Source organism: Typopeltis vanoorti, chromosome 22, assembly GCF_054136105.1.
Source record: "Typopeltis vanoorti isolate ZY-2024b chromosome 22, IOZ_Tvanoo_1.0, whole genome shotgun sequence".
NCBI lineage: Eukaryota > Metazoa > Arthropoda > Arachnida > Uropygi > Thelyphonidae > Typopeltis > Typopeltis vanoorti.
In genome coordinates, this window is record NC_143570.1 from 83,978,046 (window position 1) to 84,001,730 (window position 23,685).

Sequence of the window (23,685 nt, forward strand, 5' to 3'; positions counted from 1 at the left end):
TTGACAATAAATCTCTAAAATATTAGACTTTATAATAGCTTTTGCATTCATATGAGCACTGGTTCCAAACAGTCGATATTGCTTTCACATCTAGAGCCTCAGTCGCTATTGGCGATGCCGCTTGGATGAAATGACTTATGTTTTAAACCCAGCTAGAACGCGTTGGATGAAACTCCTTATAAAGGATTTGTATTTGAAGTTGAGTTAACGAGTCTCTTACAGAAGTAGAAAGGATTTTTCCTCCCGGAATCGCGTGCGTTTCGTCTCTTAAACTGAAAAAACTATCAGAAAAATGCATTGCACTAACACACACACACACACAATATTTTGGCCTCGGCTTTAGTTTATTTTGGCAGTATTTGCCAGCAAACTATCAACTAGTTGTATATTATGATAAATAAATAAATATAAATAAAGCAATGTTGCTTCCGATCATGACTTTATGAATAATTCTATTTTTCTATATTCTATTCTCCCGACTAATAATCTGATTTTTCTAAAGTAAAAAAATATAGTAGTAGTATTTCGGTTTCTCTCGGTAGTAAACAAATATTGTTTGATTTTCCGAAGAAGAGGTTTGCTGATCTGTAATACTTCATGAAGCACAGTTTCACTTTTACCGATCAGAGAGAAATTTGAAATTTTGTTTATCTAAATTGTTTAACGCAGTGGTTTCCATCATGGAATAGAACAGATTGGGTAAGCAAATTAATGGATAAGTAAATTGTTAGCAGCTAATTCATTTCAGAAACATTTCTAGTGGGCTGTACTCTTCAAAGAGAAACTGAAATATTTTATCTTGAAGAAATATGCCTTCATACACGTTTCTTCAAGAAACTCGTAAGAATATACGTTTTATCCATTCATTTATCCAAATTTTGATGAAGGATTAATGCACCACTTGCTATTTGAATTTCTTGACTGATACACTGTTCGCCATCAATACCTACCATTCTACATTATAAAAGATCTATTTCCTAATGATATCACACAACTTTTCAATCACTGTCTTAAGTCTAATTTCTTTAAAGTCAACAACATTATATATCAACAAATAGAGAAGGCCTCGCAATGGGCAGTCCCCTGTCTCCACCATGTGCGGACTTGTTTATGGAGAAATTATAAAATGATATTCTAGCTAACATTACTTCAAAACCAACAGTCTGGTGGAGATATTGATGATGTGTTCATTATCTGGAGAGAAAAAGTAGAAAGCTTACATGAGTTCTTAGAAAAAATCAACTCTTTTCATTACAAAATAAAATTTACTTTAGCGTTAGAAAGCAATCATCAACTACCTTTTTTTGGATATACTTGTCAAAAGACTAGAGAATGAAGATATTAAACTTACTATATATAAGAAACCCGCTGATACTGGACGGTATCTCCATTATTCTTCAAATCATCATCATACACAAAAATGCAGCAGCATCCATATGCTAAGAAATAAACAGAGCCCACAACATAGTCACAGACGAAGAAGACGTATGTACAGAATTTTCCCACATCTACAAATCTCTTTCTCAAAATGGGTATTCTCTAAACTTTTTCAATAAAATGCTCTATAAAAACAACCTCCAGCAACAACGTATAGCAACTCAGTACGTATCAACTATTGTCATACCCTATATTGGTTTAGTCTCCAATAAAATAGCTAAAATTTTAAAATCTTATAACATCAGAGTGGGATTTAAAACGATTTAAACCCTAGACAGGTTTTAAGATCTCCTAAAGACAGTGTACCTTTTTTCAAATAAGTAGTTGTTTACAGAATACCTTGTACATATGAACTATCATACATAGGCCAAACTTCGAGACGCTTAGAAATTAGACAGAAGGAACATGTCGGAGACGTTAATCAAAACAGAACAGACATATCAGGTTTGGCGCACCACTTCTCAACATCAAACCACGCTGCAGATTGGGATAACAGCTCAATGCCGTACATGGAGGAAGATTACAGATGTCGAATATTTAAAGAAGCTGCAGTGGTCCTACGAACAGGAAATAACCTTAATAGAAACAAAGGAGTAATATTAAAAGATATATGGAAAAATCTTATTAACTCATTAAGTTTAGCGGAACTACAGTACGCCAAAAACTATGTAGCGTGTATTTATAATAATGACTGAAGTATATCGCTTCACGCATACCATGTCACGTGGCGCCTTCCAATTTTGTTGTCTAACCGTTGTAAACCGTTACTGCATTTCTTCGTTTTTTTTTTTTTTTCTTTTTTTTTTGCATTTATTAGTTTTTTCACCGTTTAGTCTTGACAAAGCTAGTCAGTTTTGCTAGCACTAGTCGACGAATTTGTACATATATGCATTAAAACTATGGTCTTATAATCCAAATATCTGTTGTGTAAACCTACCATTCTGCCAAATAAAAACATTCCTTTGAATCCAATCCTTTTTAATGTTGGTGCTATTGACTAGAATATCGTATAAGCGAATCTTCTTAATTAAATGTACTTCTTCTTTTGTCAAAACCCTGGAAAACAAAATGAAACATATATAATGATGTCCATATCAAAGCAAAATAAATCATTTCAGTAACATGTAGTGACACGTAAGACATTGAAAGGAATAGTTTGAAAGGTCAAATATTTGAAGTAATCAAAATCATTAATAATAAGAAAACAAAACCAACACCACGCAGGAATATTAAATGATTTAATATGGGCGCGTGATGTTTTTATTTCATACGGAGCTGAAAAAGGAAACCGTTTTACTATATATCATTTCAAATCGCAAGGTTGTCCACGAAAGTTTAATCGAAGTGTCGTAATCAATAATAATTCCGACTTTCTCCTTCACCAGGCATAATTCTTTTGCCTGGAAGTAATCCCCACCAAACTGATCTTTATTTCTTCCAGACAGCTATTTCGATCTACTACACTAGGTATATGAGCTACTTGGCCTCAGAAATGATTTCAGAACAGCGCTTGGTGGTCATTGAAATTAAATACTAATAAAAGTCGGAAATGCAATCCCCGGAAATGTACCTTGAGTAGCGCAATACCAAGTCAACTCTTGATGGAGAGCACGATTCGCATGCTATCTTGAACGTGTTACTTTCAGAAGCTTCATTTCGTAGGAAAATGCAATTTGTCTAATGAAAGTAAATCCGCATGCTGGAGAATAAAGTCTATAAAGTAAAAGGCATTATTTTTCAAATTAATTTTTATATAAGAAAGTCTAGCATAATCACAACTGAAATCGAAAAATAGTAAGATGAACAATAGTAAAACACCAGGAGTAGACAATATAAAATGCAGATGAAATTTTAATGAAAGACTTCGGAAATTCTTTAACATGGTTTAAAATAGTTTCCCAACTATTTTAGAGAAAAAACTCACTGGTTATCCCAATTTATAAAAAAAAAAAAAAATCAAGATGGCTGAAATAACTATAGAGGAATTAGCCTGCTAAATGTAGAATGCAAAATAATATATGCAGTAATATTAAAAACGAAATTAAGCAGTATTGTAAAGGAAAAACTACTAGAAAAAAACAATGGATTCTAAAAAAGGCCAATTTTGCAATTTAAAATATTAACCGATCTAAATATATCAAACCTGCTCTTACAGTCTATTCAAGACAACAGGAAATAAAATAGCAGTATTTAGAACAAATAGCAGAATGGAATGATATCACGAGAAGTACCACAAGGATCCTATCACCTCCATTATTTAATATGTTTATTTGTTTATTTATTTATTTATTTAATTTATTTAATTAAATTGGTTATTTATTTAATATGAGTGGCTTTGTTGATCATCATTAGGATTATTTGAAAAAAGAACATGACTGGATAACGCAGTTGCATGTGATCTTTTGTAAGAGATGTCTCTTTTATGCCCTTCTATACGTTGCTCAACAGATTTGTTAGTTTGTCCGAAATAAGGGATATTGCAATCGCACCATAATTTATAATGATGATCAACAAAGCCACTCCGTTTGCTGGGATAGATCAGAAAATATTTTTCGCTCTGATGATGAGTTTGAGAGAAAAATTATATAATCAAGGGAAATCCTTCTGAATCCTGTCCACTTAAACAGCAATTTGAGTTATAACATCCCAGATAGCCATGCTGCAGTTATTCAATATTGGCGTTCACGTGAGTCTGCAAGCATACTTGCAATAAACAATGGCACGTCTGTTAGAACAACTTGAAAAAATACAACGTTTTTTATGTATCAATTATGTGTGGCGATATTTTACCTGTATTTTCAAGTTTTTAGATACTTCAATGTTTATTACTATTCTCTTCCTTTAAGAATACCTGATGAAGGCTATTATAAGCCGAAACTAGTTGTATTAATCTTATTAAATCTTTATAAGTAATCTCGGTTTTTAAGTCATTAAATCTATTTAAAAAAAAAAAAATATATATATATATATAATATTCATCAAAGCTTGATTTGCTTCCTCAGTCTTAAGTAAAAGGCTGGTTATATTCCACTAATTCGAGCCCTACCCAAGGGCCTATGAGTTGTGGAAATACTTTCTGAAAATGAAAGCTGTGCTAAATAAAGTGGCCTTTTGCAGCTGCCCAATTTTTAATCCATCTAACTCGAGTGCTTCTAGATGTTTTTTCAATGTTTTAGAGATGGCGCCTAAATCACCTATTATTATGGGAACAACTTTTGTTTTCTTTTACCAGATTCGTTCAACTTCGACTTGCAAATCGCGATGCTTTGTAATTTTTTCATTTTCTTTGTCATCAATCCGACTATCTCCTGGTACTGATATTTCGATAAACTTAACACCCTTGTTTTCACTTTTTTCAACCACTGTTATATCGGGTGTATTAGATTCCAAGCTTTTGTCAGTATGGATTTTGAAATCCCAGAGTATTTTAGCTTTTTCATTCTCATATATATAATTATAACAATCTCGAAACGGTATAACCCATTTGGTATACAAATAAAGATAAATACGCTATTATTTACAGACGATCAAATTGTATTAGCGACATCATACGATCTGCAAAGATCAGCCAGTATATCATTAAATCATTAAATGAAATTTCAGAATGATATAATATGAGAATATCAAAAGTAAAAACAAAAATAATGACTTTCAAGGGAGAAAACTCAATTAGAAGTAAAATAGTGATAGATAATAATGTAAATAGTTTCAAATACCTACAATGCGACTTATCATATGAAGATAAAAAAGATATAGAAAATAAAATATAAAATTTTGTTAAAGTAAACGGCATAATAAATAATTTATTGAAGTCATCGCTGGTACAAACACACCAGAATTAGACTATATTACATTTTGTATAAACCAGCTTTATTATATGAAAGTGGAACATGGGCTATAAAAAAAGAAGAATGAAAAACTGATTCAAACAGCAGAAATGAAATTACTCAGAAAAACAGCTGGATATACCAAGTGGGACCTTAAAACAAATGAAGAAATGTTACAATCCCTGAGTATAAAACCTATTAATCGCTATGTAAGTAAATATAAAGAAAAATGGTTAGAACAACTAAATCGAATGGACAATAGCGGACTGTCGAAAATGCTATACGTGAAAAGAAGCATTGAAAGACCAAGAAAGCGATGGCATGAAATCGGAGCAGGATACTTGGCCTAAAACCCATGACAGATAAAAGAAGAAATCTAAAAATATTCTCCGAATAGGACGTGCTAGAGTTAGCCGTACTCACCTGTAAGTAATCCATTAGTTCACTTTGCGAAGTGTAACCTGTTCGCAGAAAGAACTTTTCAGCGGACCAAACTGGATTCGTTTTTTCCAATGAAACGTTTTGCTTTCTGTGTATGACACTGAGTACTGCTCATTCGTGTGGTACTGTGTACTGCACTTAGTGACATCTATATGATGTTCACTAGCATTCTGTGGACAATGATAAAGTGGGCGCTTAAAAAAAAATAATAATAATAATTAGTGAGCAAGTGTTTTTCTTCACCCAAACAGTATGATCTTTGTACTAAACGTACATAGAGAAAAAGAGAAGTACTAATAGTCGGAATGTGTGAATCACTGAAAATGGCCTTGTTGCACACATTGCTCAGATGGCCACATCCCGGATGCATGCGACAACTGTAAAGTAGGAATGTACTCGTATATAAGACAGGCAAGTCATCTTAGTCAACATAGCGCCCTAAGACGCTGTGTTAACGCGATGTATAGTGTCCTAGCGTCCTAAACAGAAGAAACAGGGGTGATATGATTGAGACAAACTTCTGAAAGGGTCATACAGGATTTCAGTTGATGAAATTTTTCAATTTATGGAGGGTGGGGAAAGGACAAGAGGATATCCTTGGAAGCTGAGAATAAAGGCCGCTAAGAATGGGGTAAAGGCTAGAATTTTCTCCCATAGGGTGGTGCGTGATTGGAATAGATTGTCATTGGGTGTTGCGAGGGCAAGTAGTGTGAATGAATTCAAGAATAAATATGATAAGCTGGTGCGTGTAGTATGTGACTTTCCTAGATTAGTTCCTGACTCCCTCGAGGTCTCTCTTAATAATAATAATAATAATAAAAAAGACAAGTAGTTGGAACAATATTCCTGGATCAAAGTTGAGGTCGCACTTGGCTATCACGACGAGTACGGTTAGTAATGGTAAGATGCATTAGAAATTAGTGCATGTCTGAAAACGTTTCCTCAACATTAGGATACTAGGCAGAATAATCACTGAGCAGAACAATCCATCATTAAGAACGAAGTAGATGCGATTCGTAAATCATTATTGGAAGTGGACAAGCAGTTGATGACGCGTCAATTCGCAGTTGGTCACATTGTTCGAGATATTGGGATGCACCAAATTGCGTTGCATTAGGTCTCCTATCACTTTGTTAATCACGAAAGCGGCACAGACACTGTCCGAAACCGACATCTTAAATATCACTGTAATAAAGGGAACCTATGTCTGTTCTGTTTAGAGGAATTCAAGGTGCTGATTGTAACTTACGATATCAGCAATGTCATCCTTCACTATTTGTTTTCAATATGGAATAATACTGAATGAAATCATCTGTGGCAAGCGGTGAAATCAATGCAGTTGCTTTTCACAAGGACATTTAGTGATCACCCTCTGACGCTAGTTGGTGATCACCAATATGAATTCTGCAATTCTCCTACATCTTCCTCACTAACCTTACCCATCTTCGGACAAGACCATGGATAGATTTGGATAATCTCATGTGACCGTTCTTGGTATTTTATTTCCGAGTTCAGGGGAATTAATTCTGGCTTTACCGTTTTCCATCCAGGTTACCACGTTGAGTTCTCAGTACTTTTTGTAGTGAGTTACCGGCTTCCTCTGTGGCCATGCCCTATCATGTGATTTTTCCGTCAATGCAGGTGTTTCCCAGGGCTCTGTGCTTTCACCCACGCATTTTCTCCTGTACATCAATGATCTGCTCTCACTGACGTCCAATCCTGCACGTGATTTTGCTGATAACGGGACTATTCCTCTTTGTCTTTTCACAAAACCTTGTGGTTCTTTGGAAGACCCAAGCTTAGGGTTTTTATTGGCCAGTTTCTTAGGCACCTATCTTGTGGATATTCTCAAGTGAGAAGATGATTTATTACTTTTTTTATTACTTTTTTATTTTCATTTTTTATAACATACCAGTCACCAACCAAACATATTTTTTTCATTAATCGGCTTTCACATCGGGCCTCTCCTTTCAAAAAACAACAAAGCCTTTTTGTTGTTTTTCGTTCTAAAGTACTTCTTTTCTGATGAACTCATAACACTTTGTGGATTCCTAATCCTCCAGGCCTGAGAATATTGTTCTTACATCTGGGATAGCGCACCAGAGGTCCCCACGGTCGCTTTCTCATGGAATCTCTGTCTCCGCATCGTATTTTAACATTAATCATGATTTATTTTCTGCATATAGAAACAAAACATTGTATATAAACAATTTTGGATTTGAGATAACCAAGGAACCGCTTGGTTTAATAGTGAATAATAAGGTACATGAAATAATATCCCTTCTTTTATTCAAGGGATACTCAAACACTTCTCATGCATAACTTCTTAAAACGAGAAATTCGTAATAATCTTTCACATTACATTAAGAAATTAAATTAAACAGGAAAGTAACAGGCTTTTGTGTATTATTCTTGTATAGCATATGCTTAGAATTAATGAAAATATGCAATTTACAATTGCAGATAAATTTTGCTCAACTGATAGGAAAAAGTCAGCCTTATAAAATCATGTGGCTGGTTTGCAATAATCATTGAATTACAGTAATGCATTTAACATTTACCTGTTTTTGTATCACATATCAGCACGGTATTTCATTGATTACAAAAATAGCTTATATTTGCCACCTTCTGTGCATATGCTGTAAGAGTGTGTGAAGAGAGCGTAAAAGTCGGGAAAATACATAAATTAAAAAGAAAAGAAAATGTTACCCATTTTCGGTGTTCTCAAACCAAAATCTATCGGAATCTCTTAGTCTTTCAAACTGTTCTTTGATTATTTTACGAAATAGAGGACCAGGCCTGCCGTCCGTTTCTGTCTCTAGCATTCCTCCAACATATAAGTCGATGTTATCCAAGTTCTGACCATACCTTTCCTCCAGAGTCTCAAATAGCTGCAACAAATTAATGATTCAAGTTAACCGCATGAAATGTTGAGTAGAATAGATTCATAGGAACAGGATATCAAAACATGTCAATTTATTCTGTTTTATTTGATTTTACTTATAGCTAAAATCATTCTGTAAAGACCAAACATGGAACTTTTTCAAGCCACTTCGGGCTCCTAATAAGCAGGCTGCTAATGTCACACCGAGCCAGGAAAATCTGCTATACCAATTTTTATTGATAATCGGCATATATTCCTGTTGGTATAATGTTATGATTACAGAATCCAACAACACACCACAGTGTTTTGATTTTGTTCGACTATAAGCCTATTTTAATTAAGTGTAATGTGTATGTACTATTTACGTAATGCAATGCAATAAAGCAAAGCTCTAAACACCGATTACCTCAGAATCCTTAACAGGCAAGAGCAAAATTTATAAGTTTCTCATCAAAGTACTTATTACCAACCCACAGCATGTACATTGTTGTGGGTTGGTAATAAGGTCCTCGAAACAATCAATGGCCTCTTTTACTTTGTTTACTATATCTAACCATACAATACTTCTAAAATCTTATGCCGATAATTCAATTATCTTTTACTAAAAGAATCTTTCTCTAAGTCTGACCAAAGCTTAATATAATATCCTCATAATTTAAGAGTATTTTTACAGTGCTCTCTCTCTCTCTTTCTCTCTGTACGATTTGTAAACTACAAAATCTAAGCTTTTCCTCATAAGAGAAGCCACTCATTATATGTTAATATAGGATTACAAACTTTAGACAGTATTTTACATTGTGGGTGGCTAATTTTGTGTTTTATAAAATTAGCGATATTCTTTATCACAGTGTCACAGATGATTACGTATTGTAAAAGAGTTTTCAGCGATTGGTGATCTGTGAGTCGCAAGGAGATGCAGGCTGAAAACAACTAGATAATATTGTTTTACCTAACATTACCTACCATTAAAATGGTCAAACTCTATAAAGACTACAAATTTTAGCAGCTTTCATAATTGGCACATTTGATTAAATTATACCAATCCAGGGAGAGTATTGTTATTGTAAAAGATAGTGTTATAATTTCTAATCCTTTTTCTACTTGAAATGGAATTAAAAAAATATTTTTTTACTTAACATTCTTTAACCAAAACAGGAAAATCACGCGCAGTTTCTCTCCATTCTATTATACCGATATTAGAATTGGCGCCCATAATGTATACACTGCTTCCAAAGAAGTCAAAAGACACCCCCATGGACAAATTTCATCGTGCCATTTAACGAGTCACGTGTTTGTATGAATTGGAGGAATATGATGTTCCCAAGTCAGTGCAACTACTTCCGGGTGAAATGACTACGAAAAGAAAACTTACAAAGTTTGAAAGAGGCGTTGTGATAGGAAGCCATGTTGCAGGCTTATCTATACGGCAAATTCTTGACAAATTAAGCCATTCCAGGTCAACAGTCAATGATATCATACTAGTATCACACTGATATCATACAGTAGTCAATAATATACATACAAATGCATATGCTACCCGCAGTGTAGCATATGTATTTGCATACCCACCACACTCATCGAACGAGACTTTGCTGTGCTACGAATAATATGCAAAAACCGCCATTCGTTGGCCGATACGTTGAATGCGGAGTTTTTTTGGGCATCGACTAGAACACTAATCTGCCCAAAAACATTCAGAACCGAGTCTCACAACATGGGTTTCCGTGGTAGGACCGCAATATGCACGCCTCATATTACCAGAACTAACATGCAGCGTCGTCTTCACTGGTGCAAAGAGCGTGGACGCGGAAGCTTCAAAAGCTGCATTGTGGAGCGACGAATCACGGTACACCTTGTACCGAGACGGATGTGGGTGTGGCAGATGCCTGGTGAAGGTCTCTTACTAGAGTGCATAACCCTAATTATGAAATTCAGAGGTGGCAGTGTTATGGTATGATGTGGTCCTGTTTTTCCTGGTTTCGCCTCTGTCCTCTGTTTGTGGGTACACGAACACTGAACTACGAGAGGTATCTGAACATTCTGGACAATGCAATGCTTCCTACTTTGTGGCGTTCCTGCAGTACTGACAGTGTCTCTTTCAGAAGACAATGCATCGTGGGATAAGACTGCTGCTGTAACTGCGTGATTTGTGGACATGAACGTCAACACACTTGACTGGCCTCTGCGCAGCTCTAATCCCAACCCTATTGAATATCTGTGAATGAACTGGAGCGTCGAATGAGATCAAGAGACCTTTGGTCCATAACAATCCAAGACCTTATTACATATCTACAGTAAGAATGGTCCAAAATTCCCACTGATCGCTATTGTACACTTGTGTAAGAGGGTTGCTGCAGTCATCGCAGCAAAAGGAGGTCCTACCTCTTATTAGGTGGGCGCCATGGCTGTTTGTTCTTCACACTATGGTGTCGGTTGGCTTCTTTCCAAGCAAAGTATATACACAGTATAGGTTGAAATATCTACTGAATTTTCCATTGTGGATATTTCGGTTGTTTTTGCGATTTTATCATTATGTATCCGATAAAGGCACGTCATTCGAACATGTTTGCGGAGTAGCGGTGGAAATTGTCTAAAAATCTGTAGAATAAATCAAAATTCATGCCACGTTTATAACATATCCCATTTCAGCTTATATATTCTATACATAAGGTCTTGTATTGCCCGGTCTTGGTTCAGCTGAATAAAAATTGAAATGATTCTACAAAGGTTAAAGGGTATCTAAACTGCAAATGTCATTAAATTCCATTCAGCGAGATCGGAGTTTTTGCTTTGTATAATATGGAAACATTTTAACAAAAGCGTATTAAAATAAAATTGCTTTTATTTTAATACGCTTTGTTTCGTAATCATAATCGCAGGAAATGTAATGGAAAAATTAAACTTTTTTTTAAAAAAGTTTAATTTTTTTTTTTAATTTACAAAACATTTTTTTTTTTTTTTCCATTGCACATGTCTAGGATTATTAAATTTCCAACAGTTCCGGACTTCCGATTATCAGATCTCTCATCAGATCATCCGTACAACCTGATCAGATCTGACCTTGGTCGGATCTCTCTCTCTCTCTCTCTCTCTCTCTCTCTCTCTCTCTCTCTCTCTCTCTCTCTCTCTCTCTCTCTCTCTCTCTCTCTCTCACACACACACACACACACACACACACACACACACACACACACACACACACACACACACACACACACATGGTATTGTTTCTTCTAACCCTTGCATTTCGAATGACAACAAATCCAAAATATCATTGTTCCAAAATTATCTTACCTCAGCATTTTCTCTATAAAGAGTAGGATTGATATCCGACCAATTAGTCACCGGAGGAAGTTGAAAATGACGACGAACTGTGTTGTAGTCAGGTAAACCGTTGTCTCGCCCTCTCATGATATTTAACGCTGCCAGATCTCTACGTGTGAACTCCATTGGACCGAAGAGTTTATCTGAAATATTTTTCCACATAAGGGAATTTTCAAAAATACAAAAAAAAAATCAAAATATACAAATAGCCATTTAACTTATAGGACAAACTTTAGCATAATGTTTGTGGAGGTGGGGAGAGAAGTAAAAAGCAAATAAACACTACCATATTAGACAAATTCTAATATTCTGAATTAGCTTTAATAATAATATTCTCAACCTCGTTTGTTTAGCGTTTCTCAGATCCTCCTTTACTAAATCCTTCCTGCTGCGTTAAGCTCTTCCGAACCAAACTGTTTACATTCCGACTCTCTTTACAAGCGCTCCTCTGTCTTCATCATATGTCATGTTGTCAACCTGAAGGATAATAAAGTATTACTTCTTCGTGATCCGTCAAAATCTGATTCGTAGCTTAACCATTTCTTTTTTACAGATCTTAGTTTTTATATAATGGGATTCTTGAGGGTGTGTGTCCACCTAAAGTATAAATGTCACTTCAGCCATGAAAGATGTCATGTCTTTACAACACAAAAAGCAAATTATAATGGATCGATAACCCTACATCTCGTATACGTAATGAGTGGATTTTAATAGCCAGTGGGCTGTAAGGCTATCTTAAATAATCGTACACATCTATTAAGGATGATCTTTAATTAAAAATCCATCGCAATGATTATTGCTACCTTAAGACATGCGTAAGATAGCAGGCTAAATGTGCCTGAGATCCCAAAATCCTCGCTTCATACTTTAGCATTATTGTTGAACTTTTATTCTCAATGATTCCTTTTGATTTTACAATCAATTATTACTTTATTTTTCTTTTTGTTCATATATGTTGTTTCTAAATTTAGTACATGCATACTTTATTCCTATCTCTTACATTAGCTATAGATTTTTATTAAATCTTTGTATCATATCGTATCGTATTGTATCGTATCAGTGGTTCTTACAGGCACTTAAGCGCCCACGACCTTCCAACTATTCTTGGATTTCTCAACCGTAATTCGAGGATAAGGTGGTTAGCCCTATGCCTTCCCGAAGTGTCCTATCTGTAGATGTGTGTGTTTACGTGGCCGGTTTGCCTGTTTTTTGTATCACCGCTTCACAAACATTTTATAGATCGCTTAATATGTCTTCAATAATCATCTGTAAATATAAATTTAGAATTTTTTTTATTCATAACACACATCCATTGTACGAGGGAAAGTCAGTAAGTAAGCTACAAATAGTTATAAAAAATAAAACAAGTGAAATACGAAGCTGGGGAAAACATTCATTTCTCTGGATAACCTCCTTCAACAATTATACACTTCTCCCATCACTTTATGAGTCCTTCAAAACCAACAGCTTAGAATTCGTTTGTCTGTTGTTTCAGCCAACCCCGCACCTCATTTTCGAACTCCTGATCGTCAGCAAAATATTCGCCACCAAGGGTGAAACAGGTGAAAGTCGCCTGGGGTGAGGTACGGACTATAGGGTGGACGTTGAAGGAGTTCCACTGATATTCTTGAATTCTCTCCAGGGTTCCTTTCTTGTAACTGCGTGAGGTCTCGCATTGTTATATATGCGGAATGCTCCTCTTTCAATTGCTTGACCCAATTGTGAATTGCTGCACGTTACAAACACTTCTCACCATAAATAGGATACATCTCTTAATGAATGTCCTTCGCAGGAAGTTCTTTTGTTCCATAACAGCACACTGTTCGACAGTTATTCGAGCAGACTTGCTATTTTAAACTACTGGATACAACTACAAAACATGCGCATGGACGTCTGCTACATGCACTCTGATCATTCTAGACTACGCTGCTACTGTACACCTACAGATGCGAGACCCTTCGACACTTCTGCGCATGTCAAAAGAAGGAGAATCCATTCCGATATTAGGATAATCAATGCGTTTCGCGGGATGATTGTTTATTATTATACGTCGTAAAATTAGCTTTTCTTTTATGAAAATTCTAGTATAAAGCACGTGATTTCGCGTGTTGGTCACCAATTCGTACTTTTATTTCTTTCTCCCCTTCAGAATGAATTGACTATTCTTGGCATAAAGCCAAAGTCGGCTCTACGAAGTGTGGCGTACAATACCTATTATTTTATTATTATTTAACACCTCCAGGGAGTCCAGAGACACATCGAGGGAGGACACCTGCTCTACAACTCTGTCTCCACCACTCAATCCACCAACTGACTGCAGCTAAATCAACGCCATCTACCGTCGACTATCACTACTAGTATTTCCACAGAATCACAAACATCCATGACCAGGGTGGGATTCGAACCCGCAGCCTAGCTGGAGAGCGGATACGCTAACCACTCGGCTAGCCAGGCTGGAAAGTGATGCATACTGAAAATATGCATACTGATGCCTACCTAGTGATGATGCATACTGAAACCGTTCACTAACAATTCAATTGTTTGCTTTGGTTTGTAACTTATTTTCCCTTCTAATTATGAATACAATTCACACTGTATTGAGTGTATAATATCAATTTTCAATTGTACCTTTTCCCATCTAATTTTAAATACATCTTTCCATCTGTATCTTACCGAGTCTTTAATTCATCAGCCTCAGTCAAATCTTTCTTTCCTTAGTTCTATCCTACTTCATCCTTCTTCTTTGAATTCTCGGTGTTTATTTTCGTTTCCTTCAAGTTTTCTGTTCACTAATCTTGTCTAGTCACTGGCCAAGTAGTATCTAGCCTATAAAAATATTATAATGTAATGTCTGGGGATAACTGAGCTAAGTTTATGCCTTATAAGCGTACATAAACTAAATTGTAATATTCGGTATAGACGAAGCCCTTTGGTCCGAAAGACTGGGTTCAATTTCCGTCCCAGACGTGAGGAACCTTTATCTGGTCTCTTTGGATAAATGTGAGTTAGCTGGTCTCATACAGAGGTAGCGCGGGTTTTTCGTCCCCCAGAACAGGCAAATTGGCTTCGTGATGAACACAAGCATCTACAGCCACAAAAAATTGCTCCCCCCCAAAAAAAATAAAATGCAGACAGTGCGACAAGACGGTTGGGGTTTCCCACAGTCGCATAATCATAATCCTGCACCAAGCGAGATAAAAGCGCTATAAAGAGGAAGAAGAAATACCAGTAAGATCTCCATATACTACATCATTCGTATTTTAAGGGGTTTTCCTTATTCCAAATGACTTTAAAACAGAGCAACTAACTTAGATACTGCTTTATATGTCTTTAGTTATAAAGACATATAAAGTAGTGTATATCTTTTTTCCCAAGACCACCAGTAAAATATTCACTGAAATAATAACGGTTTTAAGAGCAATGAGCATTGTATCGTATTCTAGAGTTTGTTTGCGCATTTATTTGAACTGTTGAATCATAGTAACATTTTTATTAGCTTTACGTGCACGTACATATGAAATATTTCTGCAATTATGAAACTATGAAATTATGAAACTCACAGTGTAATCGAGATTTTTTGGTATTATCAAATAGAAACATTCCGCTTCAAAATAAGAAGTAAACTCATAACGTACCGAATGTTTTTAGAATGTTTTGTAAAACCGAGTAATGCATCAAGTACATTCCAAATAACAAATTCACTTTGGTATTTGAGATCTTAACAGAAATACAAAAATTTGTTCACCCATCACACAAGGGGGGGGGGTCAGTTGCTGGAGAAAAAGAGGACAAAACTCTTCGAAAGATACAAACTAATTGCTCCACTATGGCTGGATAAAATGAAATTTGATATTTAACATTTCTACGAAACTTGGGCGAGTCGTTTCCGTTTTGGTGTAAATCGACCATTTTCAATGGAAATATTAGGAAAAAGAGATAATATATACCATTGACCACAAATGTTATGTCCAGTACGTAATATCGCACCAAGTGAGCTTTGAGCTTCATTTCTGCGATAATGAATGCCACTACACAAGAATGCTGTATACCAGGGGTTTTCAACTTTTTTTTTTAATCTTACGGCACACTAAAACCAATTACTAAAATTCTACCGCACACCATTCAAGTATTAAGAAATATACCGACTGTTTCAAATAAAGACGAAACCCTCTTTATGAATCAACCCTCTTTTTTGAAACATCCCTTTGAAACGGGTATCGGTTGAAATTACTGGTCTCGTAACGTTTTAAAATTGCAACACTCAATAGTTTTCAATAAAATTCAACACTGTTACAACACAACGAAACAGGTCTTATAGAATTGAAACCAATTCAGCTGTTTCGGCGAGAGAAATGCTCAGCGATTTCAGTTGTTCACTGATTAAACCTGTGTCGTCTTTATGCGGTGTCGACGCTACAGTGTAAGCGAAGCGTATGCTATAATTGTTGCACAACTGGAGAAAGGGAACCCGAAAACACATACAACGATGCATATCTATAATAACAGGCATACTAAATCTATATTATACTAATATAATCATAAATTTTATTCACTCTTAACAATTCCGTTCGATGCAATATAAACATTATGACTCCTCATATACTTTGTAGGTAAAATGCGCAAAAAAAAACTTCTTTTAAATCCATTTTTATTTCCTTACATCAAAATCTTGCGGCACACCGGTTGAAAGTTGCTGCTATGCGAAACTCATGATTGTTTTTCTAACTTGCATACATATTTTGCATATTTTGTCCATATATTTGAGAGCGTGTAGTATATGAGTGACCAGTTTGTAATCCAAAAGATGTGTCCCACTCACGAAAGGTTTTAAACCTATAATGCATCAGTACTGTGGGTGAATAATTTGGAAATCCTGCTCTAAACAACAAACATAGTACTCTTACAAGTTACTTCAGGCCTCTAACAGAAGCAGGATAGTGTTGCATACCGGGCGATGAAACTCATCTACCACCTTAAGTTATTCACAAACATCGATGCATGTCTCGGTGGGATGGGAGTCGAACTTACTTGTAAGCACTTGGTTGTTCTTATTAAGCTTAATAAGAACAACCAAGTTCTTATCAACGTTGTTCTTATTAAGCCCTCCGTGTGAGCATTGATTTTTTTTTTTTTTTTGAAGATTCGTTTGGTTTCACTCGTAATCTAGTGGCATATGCTGTTAATCCTCATTGTTTCTCTACATCTGTTATGTCAGTAAATAACGTTTCGCAATGAAATATTAAAAGTTTCGAATGCGATCGAAAGCTCAAGAACGGTGGCGTACCAAGGATTATTGCTTGTCTGCTTGCCATAAAGTAGTACTAAATATGTATTACTTTTGCGCAATAACTCCAGTAGTACAGTACTGGTAGCAGTATAGAAGTAATCTATTTTTGTATTCAATATAAGAAAGCGCCAAGCAGAACAAGTTCGGATATGAATCGTATTTTAGGATTCTTACGATTAATTAAACTGTCCTCATATTTTAATTATGATTAAAATATGAGGACTGTAAATATGTTTTACATATTTATGATACTGTAAATATGTTTTACAAAAATAATAGTTTTAATAAGATAATTTAATAGTTTATTATTTGAATAGATAAAAAAAAAACATCTTTAAGAACAGACAAGGAAAAGAATACTACGATAGTAACCTCACGACTTAGTGACCGCATTTCATAGCTGTCTAATGCACTTCCTCATCAGAATTGGTTTTGAGGTAAGTAAAACACGATTTGATAGTTTTCCTTATGTTAAATAAAAAAATTCAACAAAACAGAAAAAGAAAACAGTTTTAAAAATTGTACACGTTATTATGTTGATAAGCCATTCAGTAATGGCCGGTTAAACTATTCGGCTCTTGCAAAAAAAAAATTAAATCCATTAAAAATATATCACGTAATCTTCATCTAGTATTGCGGTATAGATCATGAATTGAATCAAATGTAAATTATATGTGCCGAAAGGAATTGGTAATTATTTTAAGCTAATTTTAATTATAGGCTGATCAGTCCTATTGAGTCCTATCCTTCTCATCTGTATAGGACAGGTTGAGTCCCCTCCTCGGCTCTTGCAAAAAAATTTAAATTCATTAAAAAAAATATCACGTAACTTGCATCTAGTATCACATTATAGATTATAAATTGAATCAAATGCAAATTATGTCTGCCGAAAGAAATTGGTAATTATTTTAAGCTAATTTTAATTATGATTTAATCAGCATTTAATCAGAAAGTGCAGGAACAATTATATAAGTCCCATATAATGTTAAAATGATTAGGAGGGAAGAATATTTCCCTCCTAAAAAGCACTTTTTATTTTTGAAATGTCAATTTCCTTTGCATCTCTAACAACTTTTTGATTAGGTTGCTATTATTGTTACTGTTGTTTAACAGTATACTAGTGATAGCTGACACTACCGAGACTTGTGTAATATTATACCTGTCAGGATTATTATCTCTTTTGGGAAAAATTGTTGGTTAGAATAACTGTTGGTGATGTTCCTCCATGGTGTTGTTTAAAGTTAAAAAAAAAAAAACTTCATAGCCTTTCTCACAGCCGTAATATGGAGCTGTTAGTCGCTATAATCCGATATGCTTATGACGAATCAGTTGTCTGGAACTATCTTTTGTTTCTGTCGTATTTCTTGATGTTGGATTTTGGAACCAAACAGTCTCTTTTTTTTTTCATAGTATATTTTGAACATAGTGTCAATAATCCCATTCCTTGACCTTAGCATTATGTGATAATGCCCAGCGCATATGATAAAATATAAGTCATTTAGTAAAAAACATATTCTTATAACTAACATTACTAATACGCATTTTTATATCAATCTGAATACTGCAGAGGTTTCAGAATCCTATTACATTAATTGTGGCATGAGTTAGAGGTAAAGAAGGGAGAGACAAATCTGTTTGCTGAACAGCTGGAGATTGCAGTCATTTGTTATCCTGGCGATGAAGACTGCCTTAGAGTCATTCCAGCAAAATAATAGGAAACTACAAATATGCCTTATCGATAGGGTAGAAATTATTACGGAAGAATCTTCAGAGGTAACGGTATATCTACATGGAACCGAGATAGAAACCAAGGGCTGAAAATCGTTCGTAAATTGTTAATATTCACCTATCTGGGCGTTTCACGCCTTCGAAACAATCAGCTCCCACAATAGAAGGATAATTTGCCGTCCCGTTGGCCCAGTGGATAGCTCATCCACTCTTCAAATAATAGATAATAACCTGTAGGTTCGAATCTTACAGTTTCATGAGTTTGTGAATGTCTTAGGCGATCGAGAGTTTTCGTGCGATACCACCATATCCTGCTAACTGGCTTGAAAGCCAGTTAGCAGAATATGGTAGTATCGCATCTTTTGTCTCTAGAACAAATGGAAGTGGATTATCCAATTCTCGATACGCCCACCCATAGTACTAATGTTCTGTTTACGACTTTCATGAATTGAATTATCTTAAAAACATTCGATTATATATTAGTTTGTGCCTTGTATTTTTAAGCTTGATGTTTCTAGTTGTGTGCTGATGATAATAAATTTGTAAAAAGTTTATTTGTAAATTGGAATTTGATTCATTTTGATCTTTATGCGCAGGTCATAAATGTTTAGTTAGCATAATTGTGGGAAGTTATACAACTTTGTCAGCACATCAAACATCCTCGTAGTTTTTGAGACCAAACTAATAATGCCTCTTTCCTTTTTTCTTTGAAATCATAATTCATGGGGAGGAGCATTTCTCTAGCTTAATAACCACTGTACGAATACGAATGTTAAACTGGGATGATGCTGTAGATAAAACTGAAAAAATAAGGCCTAAAGGACTCACTCTCTCATGTAGACAGAGACTTTTCAGTTCTGTGCTATTTTTTGTTACTTAGGAATTTAGCCCTAAGTCATAATGTGTGCTTTCCATGTAAGTTTTACGAACCGGTATCTTTTTTTTTTTTTTTTTGCTATTTTTAGAAGTTCGATAAGAATTTTTGTTGTATCCCAATGTGTTCAGATATCATTTTGAAAAACCTGTTATTCCAGATGAATAATTGTTATTCCAGATGAAAAAGCGATGAACGATTCGCTGTTCCTTTGAGAATAGTTTTGAAATTGTCAAAACTTTCGGGATATTGGAGTGAAGTTGCATGTAAGATGGATATCTGTCTTCCAGCTGTCTTGTAACGTAGTATTTAGCAAATCCTGAACGTAACTAATTTATCTTTTTCCATCGCCATTGCGAAGGTAATTTCATTCCAGGACGAACAATGTTAAAAAATGGGAGGTTAGAATAGCTTTGGAGACCATTTGTCCAAATACCGTAGAAAATATCTGCGTACATGTGTACATCAACTATTGATTTTGGGGCGGCGTCCTAGTTTATGATTATTTATTAAAAATATAAAGCCGTGAATTCTTATGGAGACAACAGTGAAAGGAATTTTAGTTTTTGTTGTTGTTGTTGTTGTTGTTGGAAGGGAAGAAATAGCAGAAATATTTTCCACATTTGTTTACACTTCTTGCAAGACTAGTCTAGTACGCTTCTGTTCTGTTCTGTATGATATGAACTACTGTCATGAGGTTAGTCAACTAAAGCAAAACTTTAAGCACTGAAATGGCTTTTATAACACGATATCTTTATGCCAATCTCCGTATGCATCCAGATATAAAGTAAAAATTTGCAGTTCATCTCTCAGAAAAGAAGACTTACAAACTCTTGACAGCAGATTTACAGCCTTTCAAGGAGGTCAAAAATGTAGCTAATATAAAAGCTACATGACTGGCGATCTCTTCTAGTAACACCTTTAAAAATACTGTAGAATTTGCACTACTAGTTGGGACGAAGCCTCTACCAACGGATGCGATTACCGTAATTTAGACTCCCGACAACGTTCCTCGGTATGTGGCTGACCCTTGTATAAAGAGGGTCAATATGCCAATCAGAGTCCTCCTTCAAAGTACCATAAAACTGCGTAACGCACGTGCCAGCAGAAATATGTTGATGGAAATGACAGGATGACAGCCTCCGCTTAACCCTAGGTTAACGTTTTTGTTGAACTCTGCAGGAGAAGACCTACCTTAGTTAGCGAGGTCACCGAAGGGGAAAAAAAATGTTTTTTTTTTTTTTTCGATGACATTTTCTTCAATAGTTTTAAATGAAAATATTTAATAATTCTCATAACCTAGTTAGTTATTATCTCTTTTAACTAAGTAAATATATTTAAATACATGATATGAAAAGGGCAAAAATCTGGATGTTTATTCTACTATTTTTTCAGCAAAAATTACTACTGCAGTTAACAATTTCAAAATATTTTATGATATTTGCATGTGACTAATCGACAGATAAAGTAACTAAGAACAATAACGAATGAAAACACTAATCAAGTGGATTGTGTAAACCTGTACAAGGAGGTCAACCAAAAATGCAGAGTAATTATTGATTGTCTTGTGAAAATTAAAACAGAAAGTGCATTTTTATAGAACGAACAGGATGTACAGTATTCAGTGACGTTGCATATTATAGATCAGAAAGTTCGAAGATGAATATATTATTTTGTATTTGAGCTTAACTCATAATAAATAAAGCTGAGATTAACTAATATGAGTGTAATAATTATTATACTCATATGATTAATGAAAGTGCGTGTTCATATAAGCGTTAATACTCAAAAACGATGATTTGGTGATAGCCACTCTTAAATGATACTGTAACCTAAGGGCTATACATGAAAAAGCACTCTTTAAGAAATTTAATTAAAATAAACCGAATTGAGGTAATGTACTGCCTCGTTTCCACACGGCGTTTCTTAGAACGGTCAATAAGGCCATTTAATTTAAAACAGGCATCATTACTCAATTAGATAATATCAGGATTACTGTCATCCTCTTGAAGAATCCATTCATAGATTATTGTTCGTCATTTACGGCTGGTCACTCACGTCATGTCTTAAATGATAGGCCTACAGTCGAAGATCAGATTATTCACTAAAATTGTTAGAACCCAAAATTTATAACGGAGTAAATGAAAACTTAAAGGCAGCTTATTTTCATTAAATCTAAAAAAAAGTTAAAATGCAAACATTGGATTTTATTTTTCAACAAAATCTCCTTGCATTAGCAAATACTTGTTAGCTCGGTCTCTAAAATTAAATGAAAGAAGAATGTTTTCAATGTTTACCGTTATTCCTAATAAAAATATCCCCTTTTAAGGATCTTTTTATTAGGAATACCTAGAGTCCACGCGGTTAGCCTAGTGGCTATGCGCTTCGTAAACCATATGCCTAGGGAAAGGAGTGTCCTAAGTTCGATTCTCGTCGACGACGTGAGGAGCTGAAGGATCTTCCTCAGCCATAGCCAAGTTAGCCGATCTTGGGAGTGGGCAGCAGCGTTTTTTTCGTCAGTTTATCTGAGGTTTGCCGCAAGCGAGCAAACCGTTCCCGTGAACACACAGGCTATAGCCATAGGATATATTACGGCAACGGGAAACCCCCTTGCTCATAATCATCTCCCTAGTAAAGATGCATTTATCATGAACTCCAATACATCCGCGTTGCGTATCTATCTATCTATTCCCTTCTGCCATATGGCTGGGCAGCTATCTGCTATCCATATGCCAATAGCATATAGCCCCCGGCCGTATGGCAGAAGGGAATAGATAGATAGATACGCACCGCGGATGTATTGGAGTTCATGATAAATGCATTTTTAGATACCTAAAAATAAAAATAATTGCTTGAGGTAAAGTCCTTGCTGTATTGAATAATAATTCCAAGTTTAAGTTTTGAATTTGTTTTCTTTTTTTAATGTTCCATTGGCGGATGAGCACAAACCTTTCTGTTATGCAAAAGATCTTATGGAACTTATACAAAAAATCACATTGTGCATCATTTTGTATAATTTCTATACTTTTTATCAATATTGTTCTACGTTATGTAAGGGATGAGACCTTCGGAGGGTTCAACTTTTTTGACTGTAAAAAATCCACTGATATCATATTGTTCACTAATGGTGCTGTTATAACGAATTTGCGATGCATTCCCTGCGACTGTACAAACACAATAAGTACCGGTAAGCTACACATTTAGAATTATCTGACTACATAGTAAGTCTTATCATCTTATGAGAGCACTCTGACAAACTATTATTCTTACATGCGAATTGCCATTACTTTTGGATTTTCTCTTTAACAGGGGCATTGCACTGGAATTTGATGACTTGTAACATACGATTATCTAATGCATAGTATACCTAGGGCACACCCATAGGAATTCACTGTGAGTTTTCATCCTTTCGAGGTTGAAATCAGCAGCAAAAAACTACCCTTTGCAAGAAAACAATGGTTTCATCTGTGAAATAAATGAAATTCATTGATATGATGCTTTAGACAGGTCGAGTTTCGCTAACGTTTAATTCTTTTTATGAATATACTCGTTAGCTGCTGCATTTTGAAACCTAGTTTCAAAATATTGTTTAATATGTGCACCTTTTCTCTCCATTATTCAGAAAAAAATATTATACAGTAAATCTGTAACTTAGTTTATCAGTTTCAAATATTCTGAAAAATATTTTTCTTTATATCACTGAAACAAAAAAAATAACTAGGGCAACTTCTGAGTAATTTCCTAACTCGAGCATTATAAAACTTACAATACTGTTAAGATTAATACAGGACAAGGCTTAAAGATCAGTGTTCCAAACAAAGATATCAAAGTTATAGCACATATCCTGTTCTCAGTAAATTATAACAGATCGTATGAGTGTGGG

The 23,685-nt window shown here is 35.0% G+C and overlaps 1 protein-coding gene across 1 annotated transcript in view; it reads right to left on the reverse strand.

The window, feature by feature from the left end:
- LOC150094527 (dual oxidase-like) overlaps positions 1–23,685 on the reverse strand; it is a 290,860-nt gene that overhangs the window by 70,496 nt on the left and 196,679 nt on the right. The window contains exons 11-13 of the mRNA XM_090412281.1: positions 11,884–12,056; positions 8,415–8,596; positions 2,375–2,493 (exon numbers count right to left, since the gene is read on the reverse strand). Coding sequence (XP_090268407.1) covers positions 2,375–2,493; positions 8,415–8,596; positions 11,884–12,056 — 474 coding nt within the window. The remainder of the gene's footprint in view (positions 1–2,374; positions 2,494–8,414; positions 8,597–11,883; positions 12,057–23,685) is intronic.